The sequence below is a fragment of the Bombina bombina genome, chromosome 5 (assembly GCF_027579735.1).
Source record: "Bombina bombina isolate aBomBom1 chromosome 5, aBomBom1.pri, whole genome shotgun sequence".
NCBI classification, from domain to species: Eukaryota; Metazoa; Chordata; class Amphibia; order Anura; family Bombinatoridae; genus Bombina; species Bombina bombina.
In genome coordinates, this window is record NC_069503.1 from 198,464,234 (window position 1) to 198,483,586 (window position 19,353).

A 19,353-nucleotide genomic window follows, 5' to 3' on the forward strand; every position below is an offset into this window, starting at 1 on the left:
ATATGAAAAATAAATTTAAAAAGCAAGTATTTTACCAGATTTTTATGGGTTTTTCAGAGACATCCATGCAAATGAAAATCCAGTGAGAGTGGAACCTGCTAATTTGAATGATGTGAATTGGTAACCCTGGTAGCTGCATTGTGAGTTAGATGAGAATGTGACTCTCCAGTGGATTTACATACACACACACACACATATATATGTGTGTATATATATATATATATATATATATATATATATATATAATATATATATATATATATATATATATATATATATATACTGTATATATGTATGTATTCAAGACAAGTATACAGATGGATTCACTCTGATTATTCTAACAAATATTTTAAGAGAAATTTTAGACACAAAAAGAAAGTTTAAAAATTCTGCAAATAAGCAAAAAACAGTCACTTTCTCTGATACTGATTATGAAGTAGACTCCAGAGACAATGACATTCAGAGTGATAATACTACACCCACTTTCCTACAAAATCCCCAAGAATTGACATCTGCTAATGTAACACAACAGCAATAAAAAAACAGAGATCCCCAAACCATTCCCACAAGAAAAAAAACACATAGAGGATGCAGGGGCAAGGACAAAAAAAAACAGAACACAAACAGAACCAAACATATACAACACAACAGAATACATATGCAACCAGATCACAGGGTCAGATGAAGAAAAAATATATTTAAATAAGAATTTGATTAATTTATCCACACATTATTTGACAAACGAACAAATGAGTCTTCTATCTAAGGGCCTAAATTTTGTTCCGTTTCACCATTTTAATCTTTTTGAAACAATCTTAAGATGTTAACAAATTTGTAAGGAAAATAAGTCTTCATAAACATTTTTTTGAAGCTAATAAACAATTGGTCAATGAGGATATAACAACGGTGACCAATGAAAAGGTATCAGAATGTTTAACATTTTCTGAATAGTGTATAGTTAGACATGCAACATATCAACCACGAGGGACTTTATGACACAACAGGACTAATTGATGAAAAAGATATTGATGTTACTGCACTAAAAAAGAAAAGTAATTTTTATCCAATACATACTAGATCTAAAGTATTAGAAAAAAATCTTAGAACCTTAAATGAAAAAACACAAAAATCTGTATCTAATCTAACATACAAAGAGAAAGATGCCCTGAAAACACTAAGTGATAATGACAACATTGTAGTGAGACCATCTGACAAGGGAGGAAATGTTGTTGTGTTAAATAGAAGTGACTATATCACAGAAGCCACCAGACAACTAAAAGATAAGGAAGTATATGCACATTTGAAAGAGAATCCCATAGAATAATTTAAATCCAAACTAGTTAAACTAGTTCATATGGCCAAGTGTCAAAATATAATCACTACATCTATTTCTGAAAGTCTTGTACCTGCTTATCCCGTAAATCCCATTTTTCATTATTTTCCTAAAATACATAAGGACCCTCTTCATCCCCCAGGACGACCCATAATTGCTGGGATAAACTCTCTAAACCCCTTTCTGAATTTGTAGATGCTTTTTTTCATCCTTTAGTTAAAGGGCTACGAAGCTACATTCAAGATACAACTTCTTTGCTGATGAAACTTAAAAACATAACTTGGAAACCAACATATAGGACTTTAACAGTAGATGCAACATCACTCTTCACTTCCATACATCATGAAAAGGGCTTAGAAGCTATTAATTTTTTTTTCTAAATTGGCAAAGCAATTATGAATCTGATACAAAGGAATTTTTGCTACGAGCAATAGAGTATTTACTAACTAATACATCTTTTCTTTATGTTTCAGAGGGATTTCTATCTCCAAAGACGTGGGACCGCAATGGGGGCTGAATTTGCCCCCTCCTACGACAACCTTTTTTTTAGCTTGGTGGGAGCAGTCCCACGTCTTTGAAGATCACAATCCCTTTATAAAAACCATTATACAATATTACAGATACATAGACGATCTGCTGTTCATATTTGATGGGAATGATACTGAAATAAACACCTTCTGTGAATATTTAAATAGCAACACATGCAATATGATTTTTACAGCAGAACACTATTCAAACAAAATAAATTACTTGGATGTAACGATAAAATGTAATGACACAAAAGACAAAATAGAGACTGTTCTCTATAGAAAACCCACATCAGGGAACACGATATTAGGCTTCAAATCTTGTCACTCTAGACATGTTATTAAAGGTATACCCAAAGGTGAATACACTAGAGCTAAAAGAAATTGCTCTATTGATTATGATTATCAAAACCAAGCCAATTTTATATCAGACAGATTAAAGAGCAGAGGATATCAGGAACATAGCTTAACAAAAACTAAACAGAGTGTAGATGATACACCCAGAGAACAATTACTTAATTACAGAGCTAAACAAACTGATAAGAAACACCAGAAAACTAAATTCATCACAACATACAATCTCGAATATGAAAAGATGTGCAATATTATCAGACAATCTCTTCCTATCTTATACTCTGATCCTATAATTAAAAATATTATTCAGGAAGGATGTGACTTCATCCCCAAGAGAGGAAAGACCTAAGGAAACTATCTTTCGCCTTCAGACCTAGCACATAGCACTAAAAAAACCTGGCTAAAAGGTAGGAAAAGGTGTTATAAATGCAGGAGACCCATTTGCAAAACCTGCAACCATATAATGGAAGGGAGTAAATTTAAGTTGAGTGAAACAGGAAAAGAACATAACATTAATTTTTATATTAATTGTTCAACCACACATGCTCCATATATTTTAACCTTTAAAATTTGTTTTAAACAATATACAGTAAAAACTAAGATGTCCATAAAGGATAGATTTTTACAACACATTAAATCGATTGATGACCCAGATTCTGATAAACCTGTGGCTAGGCACTTCAAACAATATCACAATTCTGATGTAAATGCGCTTTCTATACAGGGAATAGACCATGTACCAGTTTGGAAAAGAGGGGGTGACCGTGAAAGTAAGTTAAATAAATTAGAAATATTCTGGATTTTCTCTTTAGAAACGAGTCAACCTGCAGGTCTTAATATGAGAACAGATTTAGATCTTTTCATATAGTATATTATTCTCTGTTGAAGAAATTAAACCACATTTTCTCATAATGTCTTGCTGACTATACTACACTATACAGACGATCAAGTTCAATTTTGATACACTTTAAGAATAGATTGTTTAAAATTGTTTAATATCCCTTTTCATGTTACTAAACTAACAAATATATAACATGTTATAAATAATTTTGTATAAGTAATTGCAAATCGTATTTAATATGAATTATTCTATGCCTACTATTCTTGTAAGCAAAAGTATTGTTTCTCTCAAAAATGTATATGCCTTTAAATCTGCGGTATAAAGGGAGACACGACAGGTACCTCTGTATACAGTGATCAAGTGTGCATGTGCACAAAACGTGTCTGTGTGAAATTACCAGCCAACAGTGCTTGCTACATGTTTTTTATGTGTGCTGCTGGAACTTTTCCACGTATGCTTTTAATGATATTGCATTAACGTTTTGGACTTTTACCTTGGATATCTGTGAGAGCTTTCTTTACACTGTGCGCAGTTTTCCTTGGATTATATATATATATATATATATATATATATACACATTCTTTGTTGAAAGCTAAACCTAGGTATGCTCATAGGCTGATTTCTAAACGTTCAAAGCATTTTGACAGTTTTTCACAGCTAGTCAACGCTAGTTCATGTGTGGCATATAGATAACATTGTGCTCACTCCCATGGAGTTATTTATGGGTCAGCACTGATTGTCTAAAATGTAAAGTCCATAAAAAAAATAGATAAAAGTTAGTCTGCAGAGGCTTAGATACAAGTTAATCACATAGGGAAAAATGTATTAATATAACAATGCTTGTTATGCAAAATGAGGGAATTTGTAATAAAGGGATTATCAAGCTTTTTAAACAATAAAAATGTTCAGGTAGACTACCCCTTTAATGGAAAAATCAGTAAAGAATATGTTGAGAAACGTGGACTAGAATCTACCAAGCAAATCCAACTTTTCTTAGTGATTACACATTAAAACTATTCTGCCACTGCAAATTACCTATAAAACAGCACCCATGCACAAATAAAGCAATATACAAATGAATAATGTATCCTTGACTAACTGCAACAGTTAATCGTGGCTATAGCACACAGAATAATGACACAAGCGATATAAATGCACAAGTGTAATACTACAAAATGACAGCCCCGACATTGGTTCATGAATAAAAAAATAGAGAAAGATAGATATATAGGTAGGTAGATAGATTGATTGATAGACATATAGATAGATAGATCGAACGATCGATAGCTAGATAGATAGAGCTGCACTTACTTCTTCTGTGTTACAATGTAGCCATATCTGTCACTGCTGGAAGACTTTACTTGTAATTGCAAATCTTCGACTACCATTTTCTTTGGTTCTTCATGGAACGTTCTTTCATCCTGTGCAAGACTTTCTTTTGTCCACTGTTGAAGCTCCAATAATTCTTTGGAATCTATGTCATGGGTTGCTTTCTTCTGAGCTGTCAGTTCTCTAGTATATGTCTCACTCTTAACATTTTCTACTCCAACCTTATCTTCTCCATCTTCATCAGAAGTATAATGGAAATCCCCATAGTTTTTCAGTTCCACATTAAAAGGTTCTTGAGACATAAAGTCTTGCAACAGGGGATTCACAGTAGAAGGATTTAGATTAGGGAAACCATCTTGTTTTGTGTTGGTTCCTTTTACCTATCAAGCAATAAATTAGACTAGTAAAAAGGACAAATCCATAGTCAAATACTGCTAAGAAAGCCACTGTTTGAGCAATATCGATAAGTATATATTTTCTACCGACAAGCTGGTGCTACAAGAATCACAAAAACTCCACACAAGATATTTTAAAGTGTGGGTCAACATAAAGGTTCACTACAATAGAATAAACATTCAAATATTATATTAATAATCATTACATTATATTGCTAGATAAAGTATTTTTCTTACATTAAATGCTACATTCTAAATCAAGTAATGTAACATTCAAACAATCAATGATAGACACATACAGTATATACAATAAAACATTTGACCTAATCTAAGGCATTTTGTTTTGATCATATAAACATTTGTTTGGGACATACGGATATAAGTTCTGATATTTTGGGCATAAAACAATAACATTTTCTTATATCAAATCATGATGTTTTGGAGATACAGCTTCTGAAAAGTGTTTGAAAAAATACACATCTGGTCTAAAAGAATCTTCTGGAAATGGATGTTCTTGATGGGACTCTAAGATAATAAACCAAGAAAAAAAAAACTAAAAATAAATTTAGATTTATTTTAAGGAAGTAACTTCTTAAAAAATTGATGGGACATGCATCTAATCTAGCGTTATACTTGCACAATTATAAAGAACATGTTTTAAATTAGTACATCATGATTTCATTAAACACCAAATTATGTATTATTTCATTCAAATTTTAATTTGGTTTTCATCATTATACACTATGGGCCAGATTACAAGAGAATTTTTTTCCTCCTTGCACGCTAACTGCGCTCAACGTGTCCGGATTAGCAGACATTTTACAAGTTGAATGTAAAAAGTTAGCACACAAACAAAAAAGACTCAGCTGCGCTAACTTCAGGACTTCGTATATTTCGACCATGCTAACTCCATCTACCCATAGACTTCTATAGGACACGCTACAAAAAAATGAATGGTGTATACTTAGGACACAGAGTCTTACACAGTTTCTACCCTGGAAGACATATAGCATTTAACCCCAGGGAAAGCTATTGATTGTTTGCACTATTTCTGTGTGTGCATTTCACAGTGTAGTATTCGGAAGAGCAGGGTGGGCCAATTCTGTAACAGGTAGATTAAGAGAACCCAGTTCATGTTTTCTTCTAAACTGAGTCTGAGTAATTAAGGTGATTAGGGTCACCTGATATTAGTTTTTTTTAAAAGAAAAAGACTGGGGAAATCCTCAGTAAGTAGAAAAAGACAAGGAGTTGGCAGAAGCGGTATTGCTGCAACTGAGAAACTGGTAAAATTGTTAAAAGCACTGTTGCTATTGTTATTCTTTTGGTAAGCAGATAAGCTGCACCAAAGTAGTCAGTTACAATTTGTTTAGTAAGAGTTCAGAGGAGCAACGACTTTTATTTATGTTTTGTTTGTTAAGAGAACATGTGCTATTTTGATACCAGAAATAAACAGACCACATGCCTATAAAGGGTATTAAGTGTGTAAAGTGGATGTGAAACTGCCACTGGTGGATGTTTTTTATGGGTTCATTATATATGCTAACCAAAATTATACTGTAAATTATAATTATAATGTCTATTAATTAACAATACTGTAGTTTTTATAACTTAATCATTAGGTATTTATGTCAATCATTTAAGGAGAGTCCTGGAATTTGCTGCCTCATGTAAGTGATATAAAATACACTTTACTTTAAAAGACTAGTGAGTTAAATTAAGATCATCAGACCATAATCCCAGTACAAAATAAATCTTGACAGTGAAAGTATTGAAATATCAGAAAGAAAATCAAGGGAAATATTTGAGCTATCATTGTCAAAAATAGACATTCACCCATTCCAAATTTTGGATAAACAAATAGTTTGAAACACACTATATTGTGTATTACCTTGGATCTCAATTGTGTTTCTTTTCCATCTTTTCCAAGACCTATAATTAAAAGAAAAAATATTATTGTTTTATTAGCATTTTTAATCCAACATATTCTTACAAACGATGGCAAATGCTTCAGTGATTACATGATTACATACAATTTACAAAAGAATTGGAAAATAATAAATGCCATAGTTGAATTACCTTTGGACAAGGTATTTTAAAGGACAGGTTGTCATGCGAGCTAACTTACCAAAGGATTTTTGAAAAAAAGTTACTCCAGCCTTGGCAGATATCATTAACCTTTTATTGTACCATGGTCCACAAAAAAACAACGTTTCAGACCCTCATTAGGTCCTTAGTCATGTCTACCTGAGTATACAAAGGATACCTGCAGCGGTTCAGAGTCCTGTGAGTTTTTTAACAGAGGACTCCGCTATAGAACACACTGCGCAGGGAGAAAACACAGGAAGAGGGCGGCCTGTGTACATGACCCGGACTAGAGGTCGCAGAGCACGGGTTTACCAGAGAGGACATCATTATTAGAGGTACCTATAGATAATATACATGGGGGTGTGGGGGACTTCCAACACAAAATAAACACTGATAATGTATGCAGCACCACATTAAAGAACCCTCCTAATACGGACACTGCTATGTCTATTATGGTACCCATACCGGACCGGACTTTAATGTCAACTGGGAATGTGGAGGTCTGCCGACAAGAACAATTATGTAAAAAAAAACATGCAGCACCACTATTGTGTCTCCCTATAATATGGACACTGTGAAGTCTTTAACTATACCAGAACAGAATGATATATCACAGAGCACTTGCACTAAAGGCACTATTAAATGTGCAGAGATGGGGTTTTCCTTGGGTGATGAAAATCTAGTATACAATATTTCAGATTATGAATTAAGTTTGGAAGAATTAGCACTGTTAAATAAAGGTTTATCATTTTCAGTTTCTGGTGATATTGATGAATTTGAATTACAGAAAGATTTACACAATCTTTTGGCACTAATATGACATACACAGTCACACCTGATACTATCGAAAACACTTTCAGTAATCCCACTAAATATGGTATTCAAAACAAAAGTAACTTCACTCCACATAGTATCTCTACTTATACGGCTGTGGTCGAGCAAGACATTAACAGTGCCTTATACTGGAAAAAGGAGCATGGAACTGGGACATATGGGCCTATTTCTAGACATGACAAACAGGCTTTGAATTCACTCAAAAGTAATAATAATATTATCATTAAGGAGGCCAATAAAGGCGGTGCTATTGTTATAATGAATAAAGCTGATTATACACAGGAGATTTTTAACCAATGTCATGACACACAGATCTATCAGAGATTGGATGCAGATCCTATTAATAAGGTAATAAAGGAAATCGAGTATATAACTATGAGGGCTGTGAAAAGAGGTGTTATCAAAAATAGCTTCAGAAATAGCCTATTGGTGCAACATCCAATTTGGCCAGATATATACTCTACCTAAGATGCACAAAAATGCCACTAGACCACCAGGTAGGCCTATAGTCTCTGGTATGGGCTTGTTTTTTTTCTCCAAAATTGCCATCTTTCTTGATAAGGTGCTTCAACCTTCAGTCACTCAGATGACCTCATATTTGAAGAAAACTGGCGACTTTTTGAAATGATATGGATTATGTGGGCGACAAATGTATTATCTACACTTTAGATGTATGTAGCTTATATACATCCATTAAGCATGTGAGTGGCACAACAGCAGTACAAGCTTTATCTGAGGCTATTTATACTGAGGATCAAATCAGCTTTCTCATAGAACTACTTGATATCATCTTGTATCAGAATTATTTTCTCTTTAAAGACACTTTTTCTTTGCAAAAACAGGGCACTGCTATGGGCTCCAAAGTCGCACCTACATACACCAATATTTTTATGGGCAGCTGTGAGGAGCACTTTGTGTATCCTCACTAGCTGTTCATGCTCTATGGTGCCACCTGGTGGAGGTACATAAATAATATTTTTAGCGTGTGGAGGGGCGACATTGAGAGCCTTTTAGAAATTGACGACGATTTAAATAGATCTGTTTTGGGATTAAAATTTACTCTGACGGCTAGTAAAACCTCTGTCAATTTTTTGGATACAGTAATTTATAAAGAAAATGACTTTCTCAAGACAGATCTATATACTAAGCCAACGGACAAGAATAGAATTTTGAGGTATGATAGCCACCACTCACCAAATGTTTTTAAAGCACTGCCTAAAAGTCAGTTTACACGAGTGAAGAGGATAGTTTGTGATCCCCAACAATGTAATAAAAGACTGGAAGAAATGGCTAATAAGTTAAAAAACAGGGGCTATCCAAATCACTTAATAGATAAACAGAAACAGGAGGTTATTTCCAAACAGGTAGTGGATCAGAGAAAGGCAAATAAAGAAGAGAGGTTCATTTTTACAAGCAAATACAATCATATGAGTAATAAAATTAACCGTATCCTCAAAAGACATTGGCACATTCTGAAAGATCTGAATCCACTGGTTAGAGCTTTTGATAATCCCCCAAAGTCAGCATATAAGCGGAATAAAAATATTAACGACTATCTAATCTGAGCTGACATAGGTAGCAAGAGGATTAATATACAAAAGACTATAGGCCCCGGTAAGACAGGTTGTTACCCATGCTTAAGTTGCAGTAACTGCAACTCCATGATTAAGGGAGAATTCTTCTATCACCCCACACAAGGTACAAAATATAGGATCAGGCAATATTTAACATACATACATAATATATCTCATTAAATGTCTGTGTGGTCTTAATTATATTGGCGAGTCCTGTAGAGAAGCTAGAGAGCGCATCACGCAACACAAATCTAACATAAGATGTAATAATAAAAATGCCTCTGTTTCATCACACTGTATTGAAGCAGGACATAACATCAGCCAATTACGCTTTCAGATTATTGAGAGGGTAGATAAACCCAGGAGGGGTTGTGATAGAGAATTTCTGCTTAAAACCAGGGAAATGCATTGGATTAACAAGCTACAAACCTTGAAACCAAGGGGCCTTAATAAGGACTTTGATTGGTCACTCTTCAGATAAATACATCCTTGCTTATGGATTGCTAAGATTGTTTATGATGTTTGTATAGTTCTCTTGTAGAAATACATTCCCATGACTTCTTTATATATTATGCCGCATGATTACCTTACCTTATCTGTAGTTTTGTTCTGTGTCTAATACTCTGTATGGATTGTGGTGGAATTTAATTTTGCAATGCTGCTTCTCATCTTTTAATTGTATGCATAGTGACTATGAGGCTGAATTATCAAGTGTCTGTCGGACCTGATCCGACAGTGCGGATCAGGTCCGACAGACATCGCTGAATGCGGAGAGCAATACACTCTCCGCATTCAGCATTGTACCAGCAGCTCACAAGAGCTGCTGGTGCAACGCCACCCCCTGCAGATTCGTGGTCAATCAGCCGCCAGCAGGGAGGTGTCAATCAACTGATCGTACTCGATCAGGTTGAATTGTGTCAATTCCTGTTCGCCTCATCAGAGCAGGAGGACAGGGTTATGGAGCAGCGGTCTTTAGACTCGCCAGAAACAGGAGCCCTCAAGCTCCGTACGTGGCCTCTATATGTATATATTTTAAATGTATATTTTGTAGTATTTCTATTACCTATTATTTACACCGCCACCTCAAGACAAGAAACACTATTCTTTGTAAAAGATATAAAAATGATTCACACTAGATGGCGCTGTAACATAATTAATGGGTGTTTGATTTGCACCTATGTACATGTATAAAGGTAGTCTCTTTGTATACTCAGGTAGACATGACTAACGACCTAATGAAGGTCTGAAACATTATTTTTGTGTGGACCATTGTACAATAAAGGTCAGTTAATGATATCTGCCAAGGCTGGAGTACCTTTTTTTCAAGCTTTACTGATACGGAGGGGGTGGCTGACTCCTTGCAATGCTCTTGTGCCTGATTGTTTGGTTGTTGTTCCTGTTCCCCACTTTCTGTTTTACCAAAGGATTTACGTGAGCAGATCATTATTTTTTTTATTGTTTTACACTTAACTTCAAAATGTATGATTGTTTTGTTTGTTATTTAAACAAATATATTAAGCAAGACGGTTGCTGTATGTACTTACTGATAAACGGTATTAAAACAGTGCTAAACCTATTAAGCACTAATGCGAGAATCCAAAAAACACAAGGATTCTCTATATAGGAAAACACAAAGAGTAAAAAATACAGCTGAACAGAAGTTTGCTTGAAATTTCAAATCTTCATATAGTGTATAGTATATTAGTGTTTGTACTTGCAAAGCATTGAAGCAAGTACTGACTCATATACAGTCCACAATCGTTGAAAGTGCAAGTAAAATGTAGCATTTATTCCATATGACAATACAAATAGAATCGTGTACAGACCTGGACAGTCTAGTACTAGAGAAATAGAGAGAATGAAACCTCTGAACCTCCTCTTGCTTCACCTGATGCATTTCGCAGAGGCTTTCCCAAAGATATAAAAATATAAAAAAAATATTAAGCAATGTTTTTTTTTTTTTTGGTAGGCTTGCAGAGGCATGTTACTCTCCAACAATTCCACCAATGGAAAGGGACATACCCCCAGGGGCGGAAGGGGGTGCAGCTAAAAAAAAATCAATAAAAAACGTTGAGCTGCCACTGCCTGCACTGATATCACATGAGTGTGAGATGCCTCACTAGTGTCTCTGACTACAGGGGTTAGTGTTTCTGTTTTACCCATTTGTGTTTATGTGTGTGTATGTATGTGACTGTGTGTGTATTTATGCATGTGTGTGTGTGTGTGTTTGTGACTGTGTGTGTATTTATGCATGTGTGTGTGCGTGTGTGTGTTTGTGACTGTGTGTGTATTTATGCATGTGTGTGTGTGTGTGTGTGTGTATGTATGTGACTGTGTGTGTATTTATGCATGTGTGTATGTATGTGACTGTGTGTGTATTTATGCATGTGTGTGTGTGTATGTTTGTGACTGTGTGTGTATTTATGCATGTGTGTGTGTGTATGTATGTGACTGTGTGTGTATTTATGCATGTGTGTGTGTGTATGTTTGTGACTGTGTGTGTATTTATGCATGTGTGTGTGTGTGTATGTATGTGACTGTGTGTGTATTTATGCATGTGTGTGTGTGTGTATGTATGTGACTGTGTGTGTATTTATGCATGTGTGTGTGTGTATGTATGTGACTGTGTGTGTATTTATGCATGTGTGTGTGTATGTTTGTGTGTGTGTGTGTATGTTTGTGACTGTGTGTGTATTTATGCATGTGTGTGTGTGTATGTATGTGACTGTGTGTGTATTTATGCATGTGTGTGTGTGTGTGTTTGTGACTGTGTGTGTATTTATGCATGTGTGTGTGTGTGTGTTTGTGACTGTGTGTGTATTTATGCATGTGTGTGTGTGTGTATGTATGTGACTGTGTGTGTATTTATGCATGTGTGTGTATGTATGTGACTGTGTGTGTATTTATGCATGTGTGTGTATGTTTGTGACTGTGTGTGTATTTATGCATGTGTGTGTGTGTATGTATGTGACTGTGTTTGTATTTATGCATGTGTGTGTGTGTGTATGTTTGTGACTGTGTGTGTATTTATGCATGTGTGTGTGTGTGTATGTATGTGACTGTGTGTGTATTTATGCATGTGTGTGTGTATGTATGTGACTGTGTGTGTATTTATGCATGTGTATGTATGTGACTGTGTGTGTATTTATGCATGTGTGTGTGTGTATGTTTGTGTGTGTGTGTATGTTTGTGACTGTGTGTGTATTTATGCATGTGTGTGTGTATGTATGTGACTGTGTGTGTATTTATGCATGTATGTGTATGTTTGTGACTGTGTGTGTATTTATGCATGTGTGTGTGTGTGTGTATGTTTGTGACTGTGTGTGTATGTATGTGAATGTGTGTGTGTATTTATGCATGTGTGTGTGTGTGTGTGTATGTATGTGACTGTGTGTGACTGTGGTCACTTTATAAGTACTGGGGTGGGTAGGGTCAGGCCAGTCATCTCACCGACAGATTACAGTACTGGTGGGTTATACAGTGTCACTATATACAGTAATAGGGGTCAGACCATCTCACAGACTGTGGGCACAGGGTACCTCCTTTTGCAGACGTAATCTGATTCACATTTTTTTTCTGTGTTAAATGTAAAAAAAAAAGATATGTATCAAATTCACCTTTTTTTTTGGGGGGGGGGGGGTCGTAGATTCTTGCACCTGGGCCCTTTGGTTTCTAGTTATGCCTCTGCATACCACTACAATCCCGCCCCTAATTCGTATAGGCTGAGAGCTACTACTGATCATTTGCCATATCAGCAATGGGCTTTGAACATTAATAAAAAAAGGAAGTAAGAAAATAATGTGCTGGGTGAACGTTACTTAGTAGTGGGTAAACAGTATATTATACTGTGTTTAAAAGATGTATTGGTTTACTTGCAGTACTCTACCAGTGTTGATTAATTGGTTCATCAAGGATTACAAGTTGAAATTTTTTAACTTTTACTAAAAAAAACTGACCCAATATATCCACAGACTTTTTAAACGTACGTTAATATATAGAAGATATAAAACATTTTAAACAGATGCTTTGTGATTAAAATGGCATAAAAAAAAACAAAATTAAACTTTCAGAATTCAGATAAAGCATAAAAATTTCAATAAGATCAGATCTCTGGTTAATTGTATAAATCTTTCTCAAATGGTCCCAAATACTGTCTAGTGTAGCTTATTAAAAATAAAGATGGCAGCATCTTTATTTTTTAATACAATTACTGCACTAGGCAGTATTTTGGGTTTAAAGTTGGCAAGTGTGGGGTGTGAAAAAAAGTCACTAAAAAGTGCCTTTACATTGCAGTCTATGGGAACTGTGTGTTTCTAATAAATATATATGTATATGCTTATATACATATATATTTATGTGTTAATATGTGTGTATACACATATTAACACCTAAATATATATGTATTCAGCATATACATATATATATTTGCTGCCATTGCTGCGTGACTTACCCCCTTCGCTTGCATTGAAGTTCTGATGCCATCTCTTGTGAGTACAATGCTTCCCAGCAATGTAAACGCAAGGTTATTATATTGCCAATATAATGCCAGCTCAATCCTATTGGCTGATTGTATCAGCCAATAGGATTTTTCTACCTTAATTCCGATTGGCTAATAGAATACAATCAGCCAATAGGATTGAGCTGGCATTATATTGGCTGTTCCAATCAGCCAATAGAATGCGAGCTCAATCCTATTGGCTGATTGGACCAGCCAATTGGATTGAAGTTCAATCCTATTGGCTGATTGCATCAGCCAAAAGGATTTTTTCTACCTTTTTTTTTTACAGTTGACAGTAATTCGAACGCAACCTTGCGTTCACATTGCTGCAATACTTTATATTGTGCAGACTCCAATACTTTATATTGTGCAGACTTCTATACTTTATATTGTGCAGACTCCTATACTTTACTTTATATTGTGCAGACTCCCATACTTTATATTGTGCAGACTCCTATACTTTATATTGTGCATACTTCAATACTTTATATTGTGCAGACTCCCAAACTTTTTATATTGTGCAGACTCCCATACTTTATATTGTGCAGACTCCCATACTTTATATTGTGCAGACTCCCAAACTTGATACTGTGCAGACTCCCGTACTTTAAAAAAAGCCCCCCTAAAATAAAAACACCCCCTTATCCAACACTAAACTACCAATAGCCCTCAAAGAAAAATGTGCTGAATATATGAGCACAGTAACTCCCTGGAAGTTCTAACTAACACCTAACGCATGCGCCATATCTACCTGTCAACCATCATCCCCCACTGCAATAACTAAATAAAATCTATTAACCCCTAATCTGCCAACCCCCACATTGCAAAATATCTACTTAACCTATTAACCCCTAAACCACAACCCCCCACAATGCAATATACCTAATAAAGTAATGAACCCCTAAACCATCATCCCTCACAACGCAAACTACTTTATAAATGTATTAACCCCTAATCCCCCCCACAACACAATAAACCTAATTACGCTATTAACCCCTAATCCACCACCCTCACAATGCAATAAACCTAATTATACTATTAACCCCTAAACCGCCATCCCCTACAACACAATAAACATAATTACACTATAACCCCTAAACCGCCATCCTCCCACATCGCAATAAACCTAATTAACCTATTAACTCCTAAACCACCACCCCCCCACAACGCAAATAACTAATTTAATCACTAAGCCCCCTAACCTAACACCCCCTAAATAAACCCCAATTACATAAAATAAAAAATACTGTTAAAATAAAAAATAACATTACTTAAAAAAAACAACCTAAGATTAAATTAAAATAAATGCATCTAAAATTACAAAAAATAAGTCTAAAATTACAGAAAAAAATAAACAAAATGATCAAAAATAAACCCCTAAAATTAGATTAAATTAGTGATTAAATTAGTTATTATATTAGTTATTATAGGCATAATAGTACTCAGGGAACCAGAGAGGAATGAACAGATACTCTCACAGGGAGTTAAAGAAATAGATGAAAATATTGTCATCAATATTTCATCACATCCATTTACGGATACTGAATATAAGGTTTTAAACAGGGGTTTAGGATTTTGTCCAACTAGGAAAATTGATATTTTTCAAACCATCTTAGATCTGAACAAATTTGTTCGGAACCTTACCCTATGTAAATATTTCAGGGACACAGAGAATGTATCTGGTAACTCTACAGAGAGAGTGGAGGTATCTACAATTAATACTGGTTCCTTATCCTCGTTTAATGATATGTGTGATCTGGCCTCTCTCCAATCTTTGGAGGGAGAACAGATTACTGAACCTTCTTCTGTTTCTCACTGCCCCCCTGGTTTTAGAAATAGGTTTTACCTGGTGCAGTCAAGGGGGAAAGCTCTTGAAAGTTTCCATAAGAGGGTGTTAGAAGATTTAAAATGCCTTGATGAGTCTGTTGTAGTTAATCACTCTAGTTTGACTAAAAAAGAAAGAGAGGCTGTTGTCTCCCTGCAGAATAGTGATTAAACAATCAGATAAAGGCGGTAACATCGTCATTATGGATAGACAAATGTATATATCGGAGGCCCTACGCCAACTTAAAGATTGAGTTTCATACAAGACACTAAATAGGAACCCAACTAGATATTTTCAAACTAAACTTAGATCTTTGCTAGATGATGCCCTCCACTTTGGTATTATAAATATACATTTGATTTGTTATATATATCAAATCCTATTACACCAATCTTTTACCCCTTGCCTAAGATCCACAAGGGTTTAGACAACATTAAAGGACAACCAATAGTTGCAGGAATTGGTTCTTTATTTGAACATTTGTCCGAATGGATTGACAGCATCCTGCAGCCATTGGTCAAGTCCCTCCCCAGTTTTCTGAGGTTTACAACACATGTGTTAAACATTGTGGAGTCTCTGCAAGTGGTGGAAGATATGAGTTGGCTCACAGTAGATATGGTAGCCCTGTATACTTCTATACCTCATTCTTTCGGACTTGAGGCCATTTAATTTTTTCTGAATCAAATGACGAATTATTCTGATGAAACCAAGAGATTTATTATTAAGGCTATTCAATTTATTTTGGAGCATAATTATGTTTTGTTTGAGGGAACGTATTATGTCCAAATGAGAAGTACAGCCATGGGGGCGAAATTTGCCCCATCATATGCTAACTTGTTTATGGGCTGGCTTGAATATAAATATCTATTTGGACAAAGCAATGAGTTCTCTCACAAGATTTTGTGTTACAAAAGATTTATTGATGATCTTATATTTGTTACTCACTTTTCATCACAGGAGGCGGTTTCCTTTGTTGAATATTTAAATTCATGTATCCCAGAAATTCAGTTTACCTCTGAATGGCTAAAAAAGAAAATACACTTTTTGATGTGGAGCAGATGATGGATTTTAGCTCTGGTACTATTGAAACCCACGTGTTTCGTAAACCCATAGCGGGCAATTCCTTATTGCATTCATCGAGCTCGCATCCAAAACATGTATTTCAGGGAATTGCTAAAGGACAGTTCCTTAGGACCAAGAGGATCTGCTCTAGGGAAGATACCTTCCTTTCTGAGAGTGCATCTTTGCAAGATAGACTACGTAAATGTGGCTATAGTGAAAGGGTTATTCATCAAGCCCGAGATTATGCAAGTATAGGAGAAAGGAAGAGTCTTCTTGCAGTAAGTAATATATCTGCTAAGAAAAAGTTGGAAAACAGACCCACTTTTATTACTAAATACTCAAACCAGTATTAACCAATTTGTAATATTGTAAATAAATACTTGCCAATTCTTTATGGGGACAACCTTTTGAAAGACACAGTTAAGAGTGGTTGTAGATTCACATAAAGAATAAATCTTACCCTGGGTAATATGGTATCACCAAGAGAATTACGCAAACCTGCAAGTCAGAGCTCATCGCTTAGACATAATGGGACATATAATTGCAGTAAAAATTGCCTGTGAGGTTTTTGAGGTAGGCAACCTATTTAATTCATATGTGACCAACCAGTCTTTTAATACTAGAGGTTGTATTAACTGTTCATCAACGTTCGTGATCTACCTTATAGGTTGTACGTATCATAAATTACAGTACGTGGGTATGACTACTCGTGATGTTCGTACTCGGATACGGGAACACCTTGGGTACATCAGGAACGAGACTTTATGTTCAGAACTGGCAAGACACTTTATTCACGTACATAATGGCAATGTGTGCAATTTTAAATGGAATGACATAGAAACCATAAGATGCCCTCCTAGAGATAAATGGCCTATTTTAGCCAGGCAAGTGGTCTATTGGATCAATAAATTGTGCACACTTATGCCATATGGCTTTAATTCAGAAAATGATCTCATTAATTTTTGGGAGATATGAATATTAGAACTGTGTGATATATATACTATTTACCGCTCATTGACTCATTTGATTGATGTTATTTTGTACACATATTATATATTAAAACTGCATTCATATATTTATCTACATATTTTTTGTAATAGACCATTAAGTTATCCACTCTGCATTAATATGTACTAGGGTAATAGCCCTTTTTTGGTCTTCTATACCTCTGTATGCTTATGTGACTTTATTTGGGTCTGTGTCTTATATGATATATTATATGGATATTAATCTGTGGTTTAATTATGAATTAACAGCCTCTGATCTATGTTTAGCTTTAATGTCCACTATGATAACGTTGTTTATTTTATTTAACAAATTGTATTTCCATGCTGCCCCTAAGTTAAATGCTTAATGCTGGCCCCTTTAATTAGGTGAGGGAGGGAAGAGGGGGAGTTGTTTTTATCCTCCAATGGGTAACTTTTGTATGGTATAAGTAAAAGTGACACCTGTGAGAAAGTATGGTCTATGATTATGGCTACGCATTGCTGAAACGTGTAAGACCGTTTCTTCTACCTTTTCTACCTTGCCTTGGTGCCCATGTACCTTTTAATTGGATTGAATAAAGTCTACATTTTTTATATTTGGAAAGTTGGCTCCTGTGGATTTCTATTTGTTACAGGCATAATAGCCTATAAAGATTCCATTTGCGCCTTATAGCAACATTTGTTTCAAAACTTATCTTTATGGCTGTATGACCTTTGATCTGACGTCATAGTTTTAATTTGGACTGGGGACGCCCAGTTCGGATGTTTTTAGAGTATGCTGCTTATTTACTATATGTTCACATCTATGTTTTGATTACATTTCTCTTGTATTATTAGCTTATCTTTTGATGTACTAGAGTCTTTTTTTTATTTAAGTGCAGGGATTCCAATATTTTATTCAGATATTATTTAGGTTCTTTTTCTGGAGTGGAGCCTTATCCCGTGCATTCTCTCTATACATATGGCTATCTTACATTAGATTTTTTTCTTAGAAGAGTGCTATCCTGATCATTTGTTTGTGTGTGTATATATATATATATTTATATATATATATATATATATATATATATATATATATATATATATATATGTATATGTATGTGTGTGTGCGTCTGTGTGTGTGTATTATTAAAATAAATGTTTAAACAGTGATTTAAAGGGATTTGGTATATGACAAGGTGTTGAACTGAAAAGTGCTTAAACGTGTATATGTATGTGTCTATGTATATTGTGTATGTTTGTATATATTATGTCTATGTATGTATGTGTGCACATACACATATATACATTTATATACACATATTTATACATATATCTGATCTCCAGATGTTAGTGCGCGCTGGCCTTTTTGTTTGAGCACTAAAACTTTTACACTCTACTTGTAATATTGGCCTTTATGGGGGAATACATTTTGAGTTGAATGTTCCTTTAAGGAGAAAATTACAGTTGCTTGAATTAGATAAGGTTAGAGACACAGAATGTAACATTACGTAAACCATCAGAAGTTATACAATATTTTCATGCAAAAAGTGGGACACATCTATAATTATGCAAGTCATAAATATGTGTCAAGACTCCCTGGTTTTCTACAGTCTAACATCACAGTATGAAAATATAGATTATAGAATAATCATATAACAGCTGTATGAAGAGTAAAAAACTAAATATTAGCTTAAGGTCAATAACCCTGCTATCAATTATACACACATC

The 19,353-nt window shown here is 34.8% G+C and overlaps 1 protein-coding gene across 1 annotated transcript in view; it reads right to left on the minus strand.

The window, feature by feature from the left end:
* Positions 1-19,353, minus strand: part of PTPRN2 (protein tyrosine phosphatase receptor type N2) — a 1,723,588-nt gene that overhangs the window by 1,237,804 nt on the left and 466,431 nt on the right. Inside the window, exons 8-9 of the mRNA XM_053715671.1 lie at positions 6,668-6,708; positions 4,367-4,764 (exon numbers count right to left, since the gene is read on the minus strand). Coding sequence (XP_053571646.1) covers positions 4,367-4,764; positions 6,668-6,708 — 439 coding nt within the window. The remainder of the gene's footprint in view (positions 1-4,366; positions 4,765-6,667; positions 6,709-19,353) is intronic.